General features: G+C 47.3%; 1 protein-coding gene across 3 annotated transcripts in view; it reads left to right on the top strand.

The window, feature by feature from the left end:
- cep104 (centrosomal protein 104) overlaps positions 1–19,097 on the top strand; it is a 30,965-nt gene that overhangs the window by 7,447 nt on the left and 4,421 nt on the right. For 2 of the 3 annotated variants that reach the window (XM_087781023.1, XM_087781024.1), the window contains exons 9-21: positions 39–233; positions 757–963; positions 1,049–1,216; positions 1,285–1,458; positions 2,256–2,432; positions 5,909–6,097; positions 6,468–6,548; positions 6,616–6,703; positions 10,682–10,754; positions 10,828–10,936; positions 10,986–11,124; positions 11,190–11,257; positions 19,009–19,096. In XM_087781023.1, coding sequence (XP_087637149.1) covers positions 39–233; positions 757–963; positions 1,049–1,216; positions 1,285–1,458; positions 2,256–2,432; positions 5,909–6,097; positions 6,468–6,548; positions 6,616–6,703; positions 10,682–10,754; positions 10,828–10,936; positions 10,986–11,124; positions 11,190–11,257; positions 19,009–19,096 — 1,756 coding nt within the window. Of the gene's footprint in view, positions 1–38; positions 234–756; positions 964–1,048; positions 1,217–1,284; positions 1,459–2,255; positions 2,433–5,908; positions 6,098–6,467; positions 6,549–6,615; positions 6,704–10,681; positions 10,755–10,827; positions 10,937–10,985; positions 11,125–11,189; positions 11,258–19,008; position 19,097 lie in introns of those variants that run through there. The other variant, XR_015709373.1, reaches the window with a different exon arrangement.

Genomic DNA, 19,097 nt, shown 5'->3' with positions numbered 1-19,097 from the left:
CCTGTTGGTTGATGTTTTGTTTTTTTTGTCCTCATCAGATCAAAAGAGCAGCAGACTCTTCATCAAGCTCGACCAAAACTCCACCCAGTCTCGCTCCAGCCGCGGCCGTCTGTCACGATGCGTCAGGAGAGAGTCCAGTCACCGCTCACGACCAGATGTCAAACAATGTAGTTTCACAGACTGAAGGCCGACCTAAACTGCCATGCAAGGATTCGCGTGTACCAGAAGGAGACGTAAGTTAGTTTAATATGCATTTATCCACCTTTGTATAAATAGAATGATTCAAGAGTGAACCCTGTTGTGTTTGCTTCGTCTTCTGTCCTTCAAATTGTGGAAATAAGATAAGATGGTATAACTGTATGACTAGATACACCAAGATAACCTCCGTCCTCGGCCAATGAGAGCAAGAGTTTGAGGGGATTTACCACAACAGAGACTTTAAAGTCACCTGCAACTGGGACCAGCCCACTTTGAGTTTAGAGTTTCACTATTTAATTAAAAGTCTTCAGCAGAATGCTGTGGAGATTTGAGCCTTTTATTGGAAAATCAGTGTTTCCACGTATAGACCAGAATATATATCACAACATCCACACAAACACGCGCAAAGAAAGGAACATTTCTTAGATGCTTGAGTCTCATTGTGTACGTGTGTGTAAGTGTTCTTTCTTGAATTACTTGTTATGGTGTCTTAAGTGAACGATGCGTCATATGGATGAATTAAATTCCATTCAAATTCCAGTATCATTGCTTCCTCAGGTTGTCGGCCTAACTGTTAATGAGCCGCCTGTGCCAGCCTCTCAAAACAAAGAGGATCCACCGAAGGATGTCCAGACTCCTCCTGTGGAGATTTCACCCCAAATAAATGTCAGAAAAAGCCCTAATCTGAGCGTAGGGCCCGAGCCGCTGTCAGAGATTGCACAGCGAGAAGCGAGCCTGGCGATCCAGATCTACGGAGAGATCCTTGTAAGATGAAAATATTCATGAGTTCTACATGGAGGATGTTTTATTCACGTGAAGACAATCTCATGACGTTTGCTTCAATCTCCAGGTGGCAGGTGTCTACTCCAAAACATGGTCCAACCGGGAGGAAGCGCTTCTTGCTGTGCACACGAGGCTTTTGGATCTTTCCTCTTCATCCTCCAAGGAGAAACTCAGAGACACAATAAGGGCAGCTGTGTTCCTGGTGAAGAAAACCCTTCTGGACAAAGTCACTTCGGTAGGTTTCAACATGGCGGAGAAAACGACTCGTTCGCCTGATTGTCGGTTTTGTTTTGTTCCTCCTAGATTTTCCAAACATCCCTAAATTTGCTTTGGCTCATTCTGAACGATCTGATCCCGAGACTGGGTCTGGGACGAGCTGAGGTGACGTACTGCTTTGAGCAGATGTGGACAAACCTGCTGGCCAGGACTGGAGACTCTGCGCCCCGAAACCGTATTAAAGCAGCTGCTTTAATACAGGTAATTATCGTTTTTAAATGTAACTCTCTACCATGTTGTCTTAATCCAGTTGTTAAGGATCAGTTTCATCAGCTCAAGTTCAACCGTCTTAAACCTTAGATTTAAGCATTTTCTTTGACATTGTGTGTAAAAACACAGCAACAATTACATTTTATTACTGTATGATTTTTAAGATGAGATGGTGAAGACACAGAAGATCAAATAAATGTTTTCTTACTGCTCCAAAACTTTTAATAAGAGCCGTCATAGGCACCAAAGATTCAATACAAATACTGACAAAGTTGCAAGCGATCGACAGTTTAACAGATCGTCAATATGTCACAAACATTGTTAGTCTGTCTTTTAAATTTAAAAAATCCTATAACAAAGGGTTTTTAAGGATATTTAAAAAATTAAACAGAAGTATACGACACATCCAATAACAAAGGAATTCACGTTAAAAAAGAGTTTATAATATTCATGGTTCTAAAGATCTTGGCTTTTATAATGACACTCAATAATGATATATAATGTGTACACAAAGTATAACAAACTCAGCGTCCGGTTGGCATTTGTGTACGTGTTGTCGAGCAGCTTGCTTTATCCTGTGATTATACATTCCACTTACATGAGGAATTTCCTCTGTCGCTGATGGACGATTTTTATCTTAATGACATGCTTGTGCGTCCTTTATCCCACGACAGATTCTTTTCACGACGGATCCACAGAAGAACTTCACTGTACAACGAACAATAATCCCTTGGAAATGTAGCAAATGTTTATAAAGTGTCACATTGTCAGTTTTGTTCCGTTTTTAGAGAATGGCTCTGTTGAAGGACATACGCAACCTCCAAGTTGTCCCCGGTGAGCTGGTGATCCCGTTCAAGTCCAACTTTCCCGCACGCCTGGCTCAGACTCGAGTGGAGCTCGTGGAGAAGCTCCTGCTTGAGTTGGGAACAGACAACTCTGGCTTCACTCTGGATAATGTAATGAAGGTAACGTGTTAATCCACTGTAGACATGCAGCACATTTTAATGCTCCAACCTCCTGAAAAACATGCCACTGCAAACTTAAATCCGTTATTATATTATTCATAAATATCACTTATTAACCCGTTTTAAATTATGGGTTAAGATTTCACAGTTTCTGTTTGTAAGTTTCCTTTTTCTAAATCTTTTTTTTTTAATGTTCTTGTGCTTGAGTTTTTGGGCTAAAAACGTTGGTCGGTCTCACCCTGTTGGACGCGATAGATCTGTTGAATTGTATTATACTTGGTTTCTTTATATAGATATTTTATTAGTTTTTTGTAATTATTGAGACAAAAGAACGGAGAAATATTTCTACCTGCCGGTGGAAACTAAAGGTTGTATTCTAAATTAATTACAGATCCTTCATTCTTTCATTTTCCACCACTTTTTCCCTTACCTGGGTCGCGGGGAGACTGCAGTCTATCCCAGTTTCATAGGGTGAGAGGCAGGGGACACCCTGGTCAGGACGCCAGTCTGTCTCAGGACACACAAAGACAGACAATCATTCACACACACACTCATACCTACGGACAATTTCCCCAAAGTTCTCAATCAACCTCTGTATGTTTTTGGACTGTGGGAGGAAACCGGAGTGCCCGGAGTAAACCTAATTACAGATCATAAATAATTTAAATATTTTTAATGTCCCGACAGAAATAATAATAGATTTTATTACCTATTCTTTTAATTGAACTTTAGAACTATTTTTTTTTCAACTTAGAAATAAACATTTTGACTATATGAGTAATACAATTATAATTATAATTATAAAGTGTTGCAGAGACAAGAATCTCACTTTAAAAAAATATTCAGTCTCTTCCCATATTTCTCGTGAATTTCTTCCCACGAGTCAAATGTCAACATCCTCACTAAAGTAGGAATTCAAGTCTGACTAACACTGACTTGAACCTCAGCTCCTCTGGCTCAGAACTGGAGCTGCTACTGGCACCGACCCACCACCCGCCTGACTTCCAGCATCAACCTTAAACCAACATGCCATCCATCCCATTGTTGCCCCGGCCGTACTGGCAAATGTCAACCCCTCTTTCTTTCTGTTGCCTTCATGACCCCAATGACCCGCCATGCCTTTAAAAGTGTGAGTAAATTGTTAGGTTTGCTCTCAAGGGTGTCCCCGCCTCCTTCCAAACCCCTCTCTGCTCCGGGTGGGCTCTGTTTGCATGTTTGTGCATGCTTGCTCACAGCCTTTGTGAAGGACGCTTCCAGGATTTACTCTGGGAACTGTGTGATTGAGACGTGACGGGAGGTCTCGGCCCCTCAGCCGTCGCTCCGGCAGTTGAATAAGCAACATACAGTATAGGACAACGTTATTTGTATATGTTTTACAAGCAGATTTTATAGGTGATATTATTTACATTTGTATGTATTCTGCTTTATTGAATGATATCTTTAATCTAAATGAATGATGCCTGTTTCAAGGTAAAACAGTTAATTTCATTGCAGCATACCCCAGAGCAGGGGTGTCAAACTGGTCCAGAAAAGGGTCAGGGTGGTGTAGGTCAAGCACACATGAGTTAACCAATCAGGTGTCGTCTTAAACAAGCAACACCTGACTGACAATTGATTGATTACTGTCTTCAGACGCCTGATTGGTTCAACTATATGTGCTGGACTGGTTGGAAAGAAAACCTACACCACCCTGACCCTTTTTTGGACCAGTTTGACACCCCTGCACTAGAGGCAGACTCTGGTGATACGATACCATATCACGGTACAGGGGTTATGGACAGAATTTGCAGACCTGATGAAGTCGTAACTGCTTCCATTTGTTTTCAAACCAAAATATATCCAAACATCAGGGCCTTTTATAGTATATAGTTTTACCTGTGTATATTTTTTTAATGGTTAAAGCGCTCTGTGACCCTAGTCTAGAAAAGCCCTTTAGAAATAACCATTACTTATTTACTTACTTGCTTAAAAGCGGCTGGAGTCACTGTATCCTCTCGTCCTCAGTCATCTCTGGCATCTCACATTATTTTCTTGTAAGGTTAAAGGTTATTTGTAAAGATCTTTCTAGAACAGGGTCACAAAGCGCTTGAACAATCAAAAGCAATACACAGTTAAAAATACGTACAAATTCAAAAACTTTAAACGGCCAAGACACATTAGAAAGACTTAATGCCACCTAGACTATGATAATATTTTGGTGTATTGATATTTTCACCCTAGCACACACATTTTCCTTGATTTTCTGGAACTCCTGTGTTGTTCTCAGTATTATCTTGATCTTTAAAGTATGTACTTTTTTGAGTATTGTTTTGATTGTTTAAGCGCTTTGTGACCCTGGTCTCGAAAAGCGCTATATAAATAAATATTACTTACTTACTTACTTACTTACTTACTTACTTACATGAAAAGTCTTTTGATGACTAATACAAAGATGTATTCTGTGGAAACACAAAGTGTAAAATATTGCATGTAAAAGTGCCCACTTTTCAAATCCCTCACAGCGACAGGTAAACAGTTAAAGGTAAATAAAGCATCCGTTCTCATGTGCCTCACATCCACCCTGCTGGTACAGTGCTGGACGCAGCCGTGTTACACACATTTTTCCTCATTGTGCCCGCCGTTACCACGGAGATGGGCTCTCCTTCAATGGGATAACCAGAGAGATGACGGGATTCTCTGCACCTTTAAACCAGGACGATGGTAGAATAATACCTGTCCCTGTGTCAGACCGGGCCGCTTTTGTTCCTGCATTATCCGTGGATTATTATGGTCTCAATGAGAGGCACGTCCTTTGTGTTTTGGAGAAACTGGACAGAGAATAATGGCCTCCTTGTGTACGTCACAGTGAGCTGTGCACTCAAAAGAAGCTCCTCGTCGAGGTTAAACAGTGAGACTGACTGAGCAAATATACAATAGACTCTGGAGATGTAGCTCTGGCATGTTGACATCGTTCTCCATGAAGTCTTTATTTATTTTTTAATAAATGTCCAGATTTGAATAGCAACTTCATGAAAGTCCACCTTCACTTTTATGTTTGTTTATTTTGTTTATCTGTTTAACCTTCATTTAACCAGATAACAAAAGAGATAACACCACGTCAAAGACGACCCGGTTAAGAAAGGCAGCAGCAACACATACTAGTGGAGTAAAAAGGAACACAACAACTATTAAACAAATGCTGAATTACAAAAGTGCAACTAGACAAACATAAGGCGAAGTGGTTGTGGTCACAGTAACCTTTCCGTGCAATAAAAGCTTGCCGTCTAAGTTTAGTTCGATGATACTTCCAGGAAGACGGGGCAGAAAAACTAAAATCTTTTTTAGCTCCAATGAACGTGTGGAGCAGACATGTTCGTGACATATTTCTCTTTCTGTGCCGACAATCCATGTCTCTGCTGTGATTGTCAACCGACGTAACTAATCCTCTCCCTCATCTCTTTTTGAGATAAATACACGTTTGCATCTTTTAATTCCAGTTCTGCGTCGCTGCGTTGGAACACAGCGCCTCGCCGGTCCGGGAGATGACCGTGCGGATCATCTTGTCCATGTACAACAAGTACAAGAGCGCCGTCGTGAGGTACCTTCCTCCGCACAACTCCGCCGTGCGCAAGAACTTCCTGTACAAATCGCTCTTGGATGGCTTCGCCAAGATCGATGAGAAACAGGTAGAGAGTGTGTTGATATTTGTCCTTTACTAGTTAGTCGTGTTTTTACGTTTTGACTTCATAAAGCTGCACGTGAATCAAATATAACAATTATTATTATTATTGTTGTTATTATCCATATTATTGGAGCAGCCTATGCAAGCATCCATCCTTCACACATTGTGACAAACCAAAGTTTTATCCTTACAATCTATGACATGAGTGCTGCTCAAGGAGGTCCACAGAGCTTTAAACAGGAGCGACAGGAAACGTGCGAGGCTTTCAATTACTCTGAGATCACTGAGGACGAGGAGGAAGTGGACGATGTTTTGTAATTATATGGATGGATTTGTACGACGGTGAGGTAATGGCTGCTGACATTTTCCCACAGGCTGCGAAGAGAGGCGGAGAAAGGCAGAAGCAAGCGATCCTCAGTCTTCAGCAGCAGCTGGCTGTCCTCAAAGAAATCACTGTGGGTGATGTCATTGTGTTGACTATGATGCTTTATTTTCATTCTTTTTGTGTGTGTGTGTGTGAAGGAGAGAAGTTCTGAAAATATAAAGGAACATGAGGCCAAACAAGATGCTCCAAATGTTGAGAAAGAATGTCCAAAGCCTGTCATTACAAGTAAGATTGTGGTCTCGGACTTTTTGCTTTCTTTTGTTTACATGTTTAGGTTTTATTGGTATATTCTTGTTTTTCAAAGTTCTGCCTCAAGATTTCAAATGTGACCTGGTTGTCATTTCTTCTTCGTTGGTATCTGTCTACAGCTTGTTTACTCGTACTCCCGCATCTCTTGATTCTTTTTTCACTTTTTCTCACCACTGCAGGAAAGAAAGTGTGACTGTTATTTGGGGACAAACACAATATAAATATATCAAATTAAATAGATGGATGTATAGATGTATAGATGGACGGATGAATAGATAGATGGATGTATAGATAGATGGATGTATAGATGTATAGATAGATGGATGGTTAGATAGATGGATGTATAGATGTATAGATGGATGGATAGATGGATGGTTAGATAGATGGATGTATAGATGTATAGATGGATGGATAGATAGATGGATGTATAGATAGATGGATGTATAGATGTATAGATGGATGGATAGATAGATGGATGTATAGATGTATAGATGGATGGATAGATAGATGGATGTATAGATGTATAGATGGATGGATAGATAGATGGATGTATAGATGTATAGATGGATAGATGTATAGATGGATGGTTAGATAGATGGATGTATAGATGGATGGATAGATAGATGGATGTATAGATAGATGGATGTATAGATGGATAGATGGATGGATAGATAGATGGATGTATAGATGTATGGATGGATAGATAGATGGATGTATAGATGTATAGATGGATGGATAGATAGATGGATGTATAGATAGATGGATGTATAGATGTATAGATGGATGGATAGATAGATGGATGTATAGATGTATAGATGGATGGATAGATAGATGGATGTATAGATGTATAGATGGATGGATAGATAGATGGATGTATAGATGGATGGATGTATAGATGTATAGATGGATGGATAGATAGATGGATGTATAAATGAATGTATAGATGGATGTATAGATAAATGTATAGATGGATGGATGGATGTATAGATAAATGTATAGATGGATGGATAGATAGATGGATGTATAAATGGATGTATAGATGGATGTATAGATAAATGTATAGATGGATGGATAGATAGATGGATGTATAAATGGATGTATAGATGGATGTATAGATAAATGTATAGATGGATGTATAGATGTATAGATAGATGGATGTATAGATGGATGGATAGATAGATGGATGTATAAATGGATGTATAGATGGATGTATAGATAAATGTATAGATGGATGTATAGATGTATAGATAGATGGATAGATGGATGGACGGACGTCATAAATTGAAATTTACTTTTCCCTTAATTTTCTTTTAAGAAAGTTCTGAAGGTAGTAAATAATTGATTTTAAAGACCAACAAACAACAATAGTGTTCCAAATATGTGACTGAAACAGGTCAATAAACCACCTATAGAAGACTCTCAAGAACTTGCTCAGTAGCTCGGTGCAAAAACATTTACAGGACATGTTGAAGCTGATGCGCTCCCTTTACTATGTTTGCACTCAATAATGGTTTCTACTTCAGCAGCATTGGACAGGGTGTTCAGCTGTCTTTGCTGCACTGGCCTCAGATCTGTTTCTATGTTATTTCTGTGACCATAAGGGCCGGTTCTTCTTCACACATTCAACAAGTTGTTTTGTAATTTACCATTTTAAATTGTTAATATATAAAATACCAAGGATACGTTTGAATCAACGACAATAAAGTTAAGTTAATAAAACTAAAACTCTTCTTTTAAAGTTGGTACAGAAGCAAGCTACAAAAGTATTATTGTACATAAAAGATTAAGGAATTTGGTCCAACCAAAGGTTCTTTGTAAGAATGTTTATCCTCAGGTCCCCCTCGACAGTTCTAAAGGGATGTATGGTTTGGAACATGTTCCAACTTGCCTCCTACAGAAGAGAAGCCTCGTGTCATTGACAGTGTCAGTGTGTCTGCAGTGATGAGAACATAAACGGATGTTTATTATGTTTGAACAACTACTGACTCCTTCAAGAAACTGCTTTTATTCGTGCAGACTTTTCCTTCATTTTCTGAGACTCCTGTGTTTGTCTCAGTGTTATCTTGTTCTTTTAAGTATTCATTTTATTGTTTTTTTTTATTGTTTAAGCGCTTTGTGACCCTGGTCTTGAAAAGTGCTCTACAAATACTTACTACTTACTTACTTGCTGCACCAAGAATTGATTTAACTTAAAGGGCAACTAATGTAAAACTTCAACTCTCCAGTCATGTAGCAAATGTTGAAGTTCTTCCTCCAAGGTACAGTAAGTCACTCATCATGGGCAGGTTTTACACTCATTACTTTATAAAGTTGCTCTGAAATCTGGGCGAACGAGAGGTTACGAGAGTCCATTATGACCTAATAATGGCTCTACTCCTCCTCCAGCTGTAATCGTGCCCGCTTTGTTTATACAACAAGTCCCTCGGAGATGGAGACTTCCGGGCTGGTTGAGGTGTGAAGAAAAACCTCCATGCTTGACCAATCACAGCAGAGTGGGCGTGGCTATGGTCAACAAGATTTCATCTCCAGAAAAACATTGTTTTCAGAGGGCGGAGCTTAAGATAATTTATCTCTTAATTTTAAGAGTGTCTCCTCCATGTGTCTCCTCCATGTGTCTCCTCCATGTGTCTCCTCCATGTGTCTCCTCCATGTGTCTCCTCCATGCGTCTCCTCCATGCGTCTCCTCCATGCGTCTCCTCCATGTGTCTCCTCCATGTGTCTCCTCCATGTGTCTCCTCCATGCGTCTCCTCCATGCGTCTCCTCCATGCGTCTCCTCCATGCGTCTCCTCCATGCGTCTCCTCCATGCGTCTCCTCCATGCGTCTCCTCCATGTGTCTCCTCCATGTGTCTCCTCCATGTGTCTCCTCCATGTGTCTCCTCCATGTGTCTCCTCCATGTGTCTCCCCCATGTGTCTCCTCCATGCGTCTCCTCCATGCGTCTCCTCCATGTGTCTCCTCCATGCGTCTCCTCCATGCGTCTCCTCCATGCGTCTCCTCCATGCGTCTCCTCCATGTGTCTCCTCCATGTGTCTCCTCCATGTGTCTCCTCCATGCGTCTCCTCCATGCGTCTCCTCCATGTGTCTCCTCCATGTGTCTCCTCCATGTGTCTCCTCCATGTGTCTCCTCCATGTGTCTCCTCCATGTGTCTCCTCCATGTGTCTCCTCCATGTGTCTCCTCCATGTGTCTCCTCCATGCGTCTCCTCCATGCGTCTCCTCCATGCGTCTCCTCCATGCGTCTCCTCCATGCGTCTCCTCCATGCGTCTCCTCCATGTGTCTCCCCCATGTGTCTCCTCCATGTGTCTCCTCCATGCGTCTCCTCCATGTGTCTCCTCCATGTGTCTCCCCCATGCGTCTCCTCCATGTGTCTCCTCCATGCGTCTCCTTCATGCGTCTCCTCCATGCGTCTCCTCCATGCGTCTCCCCCATGTGTCTCCTCCATGTGTCTCCTCCATGTGTCTCCTCCATGTGTCTCCTCCATGCGTCTCCTTCATGCGTCTCCTCCATGCGTCTCCTCCATGTGTCTCCTCCATGCGTCTCCTTCATGCGTCTCCTCCATGCGTCTCCTCCATGCGTTTCCTCCATGTGTCTCCCCCATGTGTCTCCTCCATGTGTCTCCTCCATGTGTCTCCTCCATGTGTCTCCTCCATGCGTCTCCTCCATGCGTCTCCTCCATGCGTCTCCTCCATGCGTCTCCTCCATGCGTCTCCTCCATGTGTCTCCTCCATGTGTCTCCCCCATGTGTCTCCCCCATGTGTCTCCTCCATGCGTCTCCTCCATGTGTCTCCTCCATGTGTCTCCTCCATGCGTCTCCTCCATGGGCGGAGCTTAAGATAATTTATCTCTTAATTCTAATTAATAAAACGTCAATATTCCACCATGTTGAGTGGTGTGGTTTGAGGTAAAACAATTAAAAGCTTCTGTATTTGTAAATCAAATGATTTGATTGACAGGTGTCACAATGTCAACCGATAGCAACACGACCACCTCTTCTACTGAGCAGCAGTCGCTCAGCTATCTTGACAAGTGAGTTCATTTAAATCCTTGTTTCAAGCGTAGGTTTCAACTGTTCTTTTTCCATAACCTCGTGTCGGTCCAGCTTGTGCATCTTCTGCGGCGAGAAGGACTCGTGCTTCACCGAGGACGGCCTGGACCTGCACTACTGGAAACACTGCCCGATGCTGCGGCGCTGCGAAGAATGCCGACAAGTACGTTTGATCTCAAACATCTCCGCTGCGTCTGATGCTGCCTTCACAGATCGTGGAGATCGCCAACTTGACCGAGCACCTGCTGGGCGAGTGCAAGCGCAGGTCAAAGTTCGCTCAGTGTCCGCGGTGCTCGGAGGCCGTGGCGCCCGACGCTCTGAGTGGACACGTGCAGGCTTCCAGCTGCAACCGTGAGTTTGGAGGACCTGAGTGGATGAGATGTTGCCATCGTTCAAACCACTGGTTTCTGTCGCAGCTTCCGCTTCGGGAAAAGATTCCAATCACTGTCCGTTGTGTCACGACAACTTCTCGTCGGGAGAGGAGGTGAGATTCCGGATGTTTCTAATCGCGTGATATAAGATGATGAAGTCGTCGGACCACATTCCCTCCTGACTCACGGCACCTTTGCCATTCATTCTCTCAATTCTTTGATTCACATGTTATGCCAAACGGGTTTTTTCTGTAGGTATAAAGTTCATTCGTACTGAAAGAATGAGTCAATGATACGAGAGAAACATTTACTTCCTCTTCTTTGTATCTTCTTTCATTCGTGCGATGATTCAATTGAATTAGATTCTCTTCATTCTTCAAGAGTCATTTAAACAATTTCCTAAAGGAGACCTCCAGAGGTATCGATAAAGTTTTATCTAAATATCTCATTTCCATCTGTAAGGGTTAAAGGTGCTACACGTGTCCTCCAGAGATCTTCTTAAAATGACCATCAATAACTGTCTGGATTAAGCCTTATCTTTCTTTTAGGCCTCATTCATGCGTGAAGGTCAAAGAGGGCGGACAGATATGAACGACTTACTGAAGTGCGTTCAATACTTTATTATTATTAGAGACACAATAGCATTATTAGGCTTGTTTTCTTTGTCTCCTTCCATGTCATTTTTTATAAATGTCCCCTTGAATCATGAAGCACGTTGAAGGTTCAGTCAATGAAATAACCTGGAAATGGATTATAAAAAGCAGGTACTTCAGCTATTATTATATTATTATTATTATGACTATATTTGTCACTCATTTCCATTCGCTTTGGCACGAAAACATTGATTTTCTTACGTAAAAAGATCCTTCTAAGACCAGACTCACTCACGGATGAAAACGATTAAGATGATTTATGACGTGAGGCGTTACAGCGTAACATCAAAGTCCTTTGATTGACATCATTTCTGGACGCCTCACCCGTGTGTTTCCAGACCTTCATGCGTGAAGGAGCCACAGTATGTCGTCACAACCAAAGTGCTCTTCATACAAATCTAAAAGGACGACGTGCTCACTTGTCCTTCTGTACATCTCCATGTCTCGTCGTCTCCTCCATGCGTCTCCTCCATGTGTCTCCTCCATGTGTCTCCTCCATGTGTCTCCTCCATGTGTCTCCTCCATGCGTCTCCTCCATGCGTCTCCTCCATGTGTCTCCTCCATGTGTCTCCTCCATGTGTCTCCTCCATGTGTCTCCTCCATGTGTCTCCTCCATGCGTCTCCTCCATGCGTCTCCTCCATGCGTCTCCTCCATGCGTCTCCTCCATGCGTCTCCTCCATGTGTCTCCTCCATGTGTCTCCTCCATGTGTCTCCTCCATGCGTCTCCTCCATGTGTCTCCTCCATGTGTCTCCTCCATGTGTCTCCTCCATGTGTCTCCTCCATGTGTCTCCTCCATGTGTCTCCTCCATGTGTCTCCTCCATGCGTCTCCTCCATGCGTCTCCTCCATGCGTCTCCTCCATGTGTCTCCTCCATGTGTCTCCTCCATGTGTCTCCTCCATGCGTCTCCTCCATGTGTCTCCTCCATGTGTCTCCTCCATGTGTCTCCTCCATGTGTCTCCTCCATGCGTCTCCTCCATGCGTCTCCTCCATGTGTCTCCTCCATGTGTCTCCTCCATGCGTCTCCTCCATGTGTCTCCTCCATGTGTCTCCTCCATGCGTCTCCTCCATGCGTCTCCTCCATGCGTCTCCTCCATGTGTCTCCTCCATGCGTCTCCTCCATGCGTCTCCTCCATGTGTCTCCTCCATGTGTCTCCTCCATGCGTCTCCTCCATGCGTCTCCTCCATGTGTCTCCTCCATGTGTCTCCTCCATGCGTCTCCTCCATGTGTCTCCCCCATGTGTCTCCCCCATGTGTCTCCTCCATGCGTCTCCCCCATGTGTCTCCTCCATGCGTCTCCTCCATGTGTCTCCCCCATGTGTCTCCCCCATGTGTCTCCTCCATGCGTCTCCTCCACGTGTCTCCTCCATGTGTCTCCTCCATGCGTCTCCTCCATGTGTCTCCTCCATGCGTCTCCTCCATGTGTCTCCTCCATGCGTCTCCTCCATGTGTCTCCCCCATGTGTCTCCCCCATGTGTCTCCCCCATGTGTCTCCTCCATGTGTCTCCTCCATGTGTCTCCTCCATGTGTCTCCTCCATGCGTCTCCTCCATGCGTCTCCTCCACGTGTCTCCTCCATGTGTCTCCTCCATGCGTCTCCTCCATGTGTCTCCTCCATGCGTCTCCTCCATGTGTCTCCTCCATGTGTCTCCTCCATGTGTCTCCTCCATGCGTCTCCTCCATGCGTCTCCTCCATGCGTCTCCTCCACGTGTCTCCTCCATGCGTCTCCTCCATGCGTCTCCTCCATGCGTCTCCTCCATGTGTCTCCTCCATGTGTCTCCTCCATGTGTCTCCTCCATGCGTCTCCTCCATGCGTCTCCTCCATGTGTCTCCCCCATGCGTCTCCTCCATGTGTCTCCTCCATGTGTCTCCTCCATGTGTCTCCTCCATGCGTCTCCTCCATGTGTCTCCTCCATGTGTCTCCCCCATGTGTCTCCTCCATGCGTCTCCTCCATGTGTCTCCCCCATGTGTCTCCCCCATGCGTCTCCTCCATGTGTCTCCTCCATGCGTCTCCTCCATGTGTCTCCTCCATGTGTCTCCTCCATGCGTCTCCTCCATGTGTCTCCTCCATGTGTCTCCTCCATGTGTCTCCTCCATGTGTCTCCTCCATGCGTCTCCTCCATGCGTCTCCTCCATGCGTCTCCTCCATGCGTCTCCTCCATGCGTCTCCTCCATGCGTCTCCTCCATGCGTCTCCTCCATGCGTCTCCTCCATGTGTCTCCTCCATGTGTCTCCTCCATGTGTCTCCTCCATGCGTCTCCTCCATGAGTCTCCTCCATGCGAGACACATGTGTCTCCTCCATGTGTCTCCTCCATGCGTCTCCTCCATGTGTCTCCTCCATGCGAGACACATGTGTCTCCTCCATGCGTCTCCTCCATGTGTCTCCTCCATGCGAGACACATGTGTCTCCTCCATGTGTCTCCTCCATGCGTCTCCTCCATGTGTCTCCTCCATGCGTCTCCTCCATGCGTCTCCTCCATGTGTCTCCTCCATGTGTCTCCTCCATGCGTCTCCTCCATGCATCTCCTCCATGCGTCTCCTCCATGCGTCTCCTCCATGTGTCTCCTCCATGTGTCTCCTCCATGTGTCTCCTCCATGTGTCTCCTCCATGCGTCTCCTCCATGCGTCTCCTCCATGTGTCTCCCCCATGTGTCTCCTCCATGTGTCTCTCCATGTGTCTCCTCCATGCGTCTCCTCCATGCGTCTCCTCCATGCGTCTCCTCCATGCGTCTCCTCCATTGTGTCTCCTCCATTGTGTCTCCTCCATGCGTCTCCTCCATGTGTCTCCTCCATGCGTCTCCTCCATGCGTCTCCTCCATGCGTCTCCCCCATGCGTCTCCTCCATGCGTCTCCTCCATGTGTCTCCTCCATGTGTCTCCTCCATGCGTCTCCTCCATGTGTCTCCCCCATGTGTCTCCCCCATGTGTCTCCTCCATGCGTCTCCCCCATGTGTCTCCTCCATGCGTCTCCTCCATGTGTCTCCCCCATGTGTCTCCCCCATGTGTCTCCTCCATGCGTCTCCTCCACGTGTCTCCTCCATGTGTCTCCTCCATGCGTCTCCTCCATGTGTCTCCTCCATGCGTCTCCTCCATGTGTCTCCTCCATGCGTCTCCTCCATGTGTCTCCCCCATGTGTCTCCCCCATGTGTCTCCCCCATGTGTCTCCTCCATGCGTCTCCTCCACGTGTCTCCTCCATGTGTCTCCTCCATGCGTCTCCTCCATGTGTCTCCTCCATGCGTCTCCTCCATGTGTCTCCTCCACGTGTCTCCTCCATGTGTCTCCTCCATGCGTCTCCTCCATGCGTCTCCTCCATGCGTCTCCTCCACGTGTCTCCTCCATGCGTCTCCTCCATGCGTCTCCTCCATGCGTCTCCTCCATGTGTCTCCTCCATGTGTCTCCTCCATGTGTCTCCTCCATGCGTCTCCTCCATGCGTCTCCTCCATGTGTCTCCCCCATGCGTCTCCTCCATGTGTCTCCTCCATGTGTCTCCTCCATGTGTCTCCTCCATGCGTCTCCTCCATGTGTCTCCTCCATGTGTCTCCCCCATGTGTCTCCTCCATGCGTCTCCTCCATGTGTCTCCCCCATGTGTCTCCCCCATGCGTCTCCTCCATGTGTCTCCTCCATGCGTCTCCTCCATGTGTCTCCTCCATGTGTCTCCTCCATGCGTCTCCTCCATGTGTCTCCTCCATGTGTCTCCTCCATGTGTCTCCTCCATGCGTCTCCTCCATGCGTCTCCTCCATGCGTCTCCTCCATGCGTCTCCTCCATGCGTCTCCTCCATGCGTCTCCTCCATGCGTCTCCTCCATGTGTCTCCTCCATGTGTCTCCTCCATGTGTCTCCTCCATGCGTATCCTCCATGCGTCTCCTCCATGCGAGACACATGTGTCTCCTCCATGTGTCTCCTCCATGCGTCTCCTCCATGTGTCTCCTCCATGCGAGACACATGTGTCTCCTCCATGCGTCTCCTCCATGTGTCTCCTCCATGCGAGACACATGTGTCTCCTCCATGTGTCTCCTCCATGTGTCTCCTCCATGTGTCTCCTCCATGTGTCTCCTCCATGCGTCTCCTCCATGCGTCTCCTCCATGTGTCTCCTCCATGTGTCTCCTCCATGCGTCTCCTCCATGCATCTCCTCCATGCGTCTCCTCCATGCGTCTCCTCCATGTGTCTCCTCCATGTGTCTCCTCCATGTGTCTCCTCCATGTGTCTCCTCCATGTGTCTCCTCCATGCGTCTCCTCCATGTGTCTCCCCCATGTGTCTCCTCCATGTGTCTCTCCATGTGTCTCCTCCATGCGTCTCCTCCATGCGTCTCCTCCATGCGTCTCCTCCATGCGTCTCCTCCATTGTGTCTCCTCCATTGTGTCTCCTCCATGCGTCTCCTCCATGTGTCTCCCCCATGCGTCTCCTCCATGCGTCTCCTCCATGCGTCTCCTCCATGCGTCTCCCCCATGCGTCTCCTCCATGCGTCTCCTCCATGCGTCTCCTCCATGCGTCTCCTCCATGCGTCTCCTCCATGCGTCTCCTCCATGCGTCTCCTCCATGCGTCTCCTCCATGCGTCTCCTCCATGCGTCTCCTTCATGCGTCTCCTCCATGCGTCTCCTCCATGCGTCTCCTCCATGGGTCTCCTCCATGTGTCTCCTCCATGCGTCTCCTCCATGCGTCTCCTCCATGCGTCTCCTCCATGCGTCTCCCCCATGCGTCTCCTCCATGCGTCTCCTCCATGCGTCTCCTCCATGCGTCTCCTCCATTGTGTCTCCTCCATTGTGTCTCCTCCATGCGTCTCCTCCATGTGTCTCCTCCATGCGTCTTCTCCATGCGTCTCCTCCATGTGTCTCCTCCATGCGTCTTCTCCATGCGTCTCCTCCATGCGTCTCCCCCATGCGTCTCCTCCATGCGTCTCCTCCATGCGTCTCCTCCATGCGTCTCCTTCATGCGTCTCCTCCATGCGTCTCCTCCATGCGTCTCCTCCATGCGTCTCCTCCATGCGTCTCCTCCATGCGTCTCCCCCATGCGTCTCCTCCATGCGTCTCCTCCATGCGTCTCCCCCATGCGTCTCCTCCATGCGTCTCCTCCATGCGTCTCCTCCATGCGTCTCCTCCATGCGTCTCCTCCATGCGTCTCCTCCATGCGTCTCCTCCATGCGTCTCCTCCATGCGTCTCCTTCATGCGTCTCCTCCATGCGTCTCCTCCATGCGTCTCCTCCATGGGTCTCCTCCATGTGTCTCCTCCATGCGTCTCCTCCATGCGTCTCCTCCATGCGTCTCCTCCATGCGTCTCCCCCATGCGTCTCCTCCATGCGTCTCCTCCATGCGTCTCCCCCATGCGTCTCCTCCATGCGTCTCCTCCATGCGTCTCCTCCATGCGTCTCCTCCATGCGTCTCCTCCATGCGTCTCCTCCATGCGTCTCCTCCATGCGTCTCCTCCATGCGTCTCCTCCATGCGTCTCCTCCATGCGTCTCCTCCATGCGTCTCCTCCATGTGTCTCCTTCATGTGTCTCCTCCATGTGTCTCCTCCATGTGTCTCCTCCATGTGTCTCCTCCATGTGTCTCCTCCATGCGTCTCCTCCATGCGTCTCCTCCATGCGTCTCCTCCATGCGTCTCCTCCATGCGTCTCCCCCATGTGTCTCCTCCATGTGTCTCCTCCATGTGTCTCCTCCATGTGTCTCCTCCATGCGTCTCCTCCATGCGTCTCCTCCATGTGTCTCCTCCATGTGTCTCCTCCATGCGTCTCCTCCATGCGTCTCCCCCATGTGTCTCCTCCATGTGTCTCCTCCATGCGTCTCCTCCATGTGTCTCCTCCATGTGTCTCCTCCATGTGTCTCCTCCATGCGTCTCCTCCATGTGTCTCCTCCATGTGTCTCCTCCATGCGTCTCCTCCATGCGTCTCCTCCATGCGTCTCCTCCATGCGTCTCCTCCATGCGTCTCCTCCATGCGTCTCCTCCATGCGTCTCCCCCATGCGTCTCCCCCATGCGTCTCCCCCATGCGTCTCCCCCATGCGTCTCCTCCATGCGTCTCCCCCATGTGTCTCCTCCATGTGTCTCCTCCATGCGTCTCCTCCATGCGTCTCCTCCATGTGTCTCCTCCATGTGTCTCCTCCATGTGTCTCCTCCATGTGTCTCCTCCATGCGTCTCCCCCATGCGTCTCCCCCATGCGTCTCCCCCATGCGTCTCCTCCATGCGTCTCCCCCATGTGTCTCCTCCATGCGTCTCCTCCATGCGTCTCCCCCATGTGTCTCCCCCATGCGTCTCCTCCATGCGTCTCCTCCATGCGTCTCCTCCATGCGTCTCCTCCATGCGTCGTTGGATCTTCAGGCCCAGCGGTCGCTAGAATCCACTTGTGTCTATGGACACTTCGTGGGGAGCTGCAGTGGACTCAAGGGGTTCTTTACCTTCTTTTTTCTTCTTCTTCTTCTTCTTCTTCTCCTCTTGTGAACCTTTTTACTTTTCCTGACGCTCGTTCTTCTCGCAGCGACGTTTGGCTCTGATCGAGCGAGAACCCACGAGATCTCAAGGAACGACAAATAAATTTTAAAAATTAAACTGTACACATTAAATATTAATTAATGGATTTAACTTGAGAAATACAAAGAAAAAGATTCATACTAAAGTGAAATAACCAAACGTCCGTCCATGGGTTGGACACATGAATAAATAAAGTAATGTAGACGATTAGAATGAAAGTACATTAATATTAGTGTTAAATGTTGACATATGAGGATCTCGGTGTTTAAGATACACAGAGTTCCAGTGAGTTTTCAAGTCGTTTGTCGCTTCCAATCACCACGATCTCTTGATCATCTTGATAAGCGTGATCACCTCACCCGCCGTACTTGAGGTGCCAACTCTCCGGACGCCTTCCTGTCCACACGTCTACTCATTTAAAAATGTAAACGTTATTCACCAGAGGCCTTGAGTCGAGAAGGGCTTGATGGTTCCGGGGAAAGAGTTCACTTTTACACTCTGCTGTAGGAATGTCTTGTGTTCCGTCAGAGCCTTGGGCCTCTGTACAAATCTGAAACGTTTACGATGCACAGAATAAAGCGAGGTTCTCTGCCAGAGGCGGGACACGGAGCCGATGAAAGAGCTCAGTGTCGGGACCGTTGGGCGGACCTTGACTGGACCTTGACTGGGCCCACAGTTGCCGGCGCTCGCTGCCGACCCGGAACCTGGGAACTCACTGAGCTCACCTTGTCTGTGTTGCAGGCCTGGAGGGCTCACCTCATGGGCGGGGGGGGCTGTCAACAAAACTCACGCAGGACTGCAGCGAGGCAGAGGAGCCGCGCCGCACAAGG

This window comes from Callionymus lyra, chromosome 19, assembly GCF_982586985.1.
Source record: "Callionymus lyra chromosome 19, fCalLyr1.hap1.1, whole genome shotgun sequence".
Classification (NCBI taxonomy): domain Eukaryota; kingdom Metazoa; phylum Chordata; class Actinopteri; order Syngnathiformes; family Callionymidae; genus Callionymus; species Callionymus lyra.
This window is presented reverse-complemented; position numbering and strand designations above follow the sequence as displayed.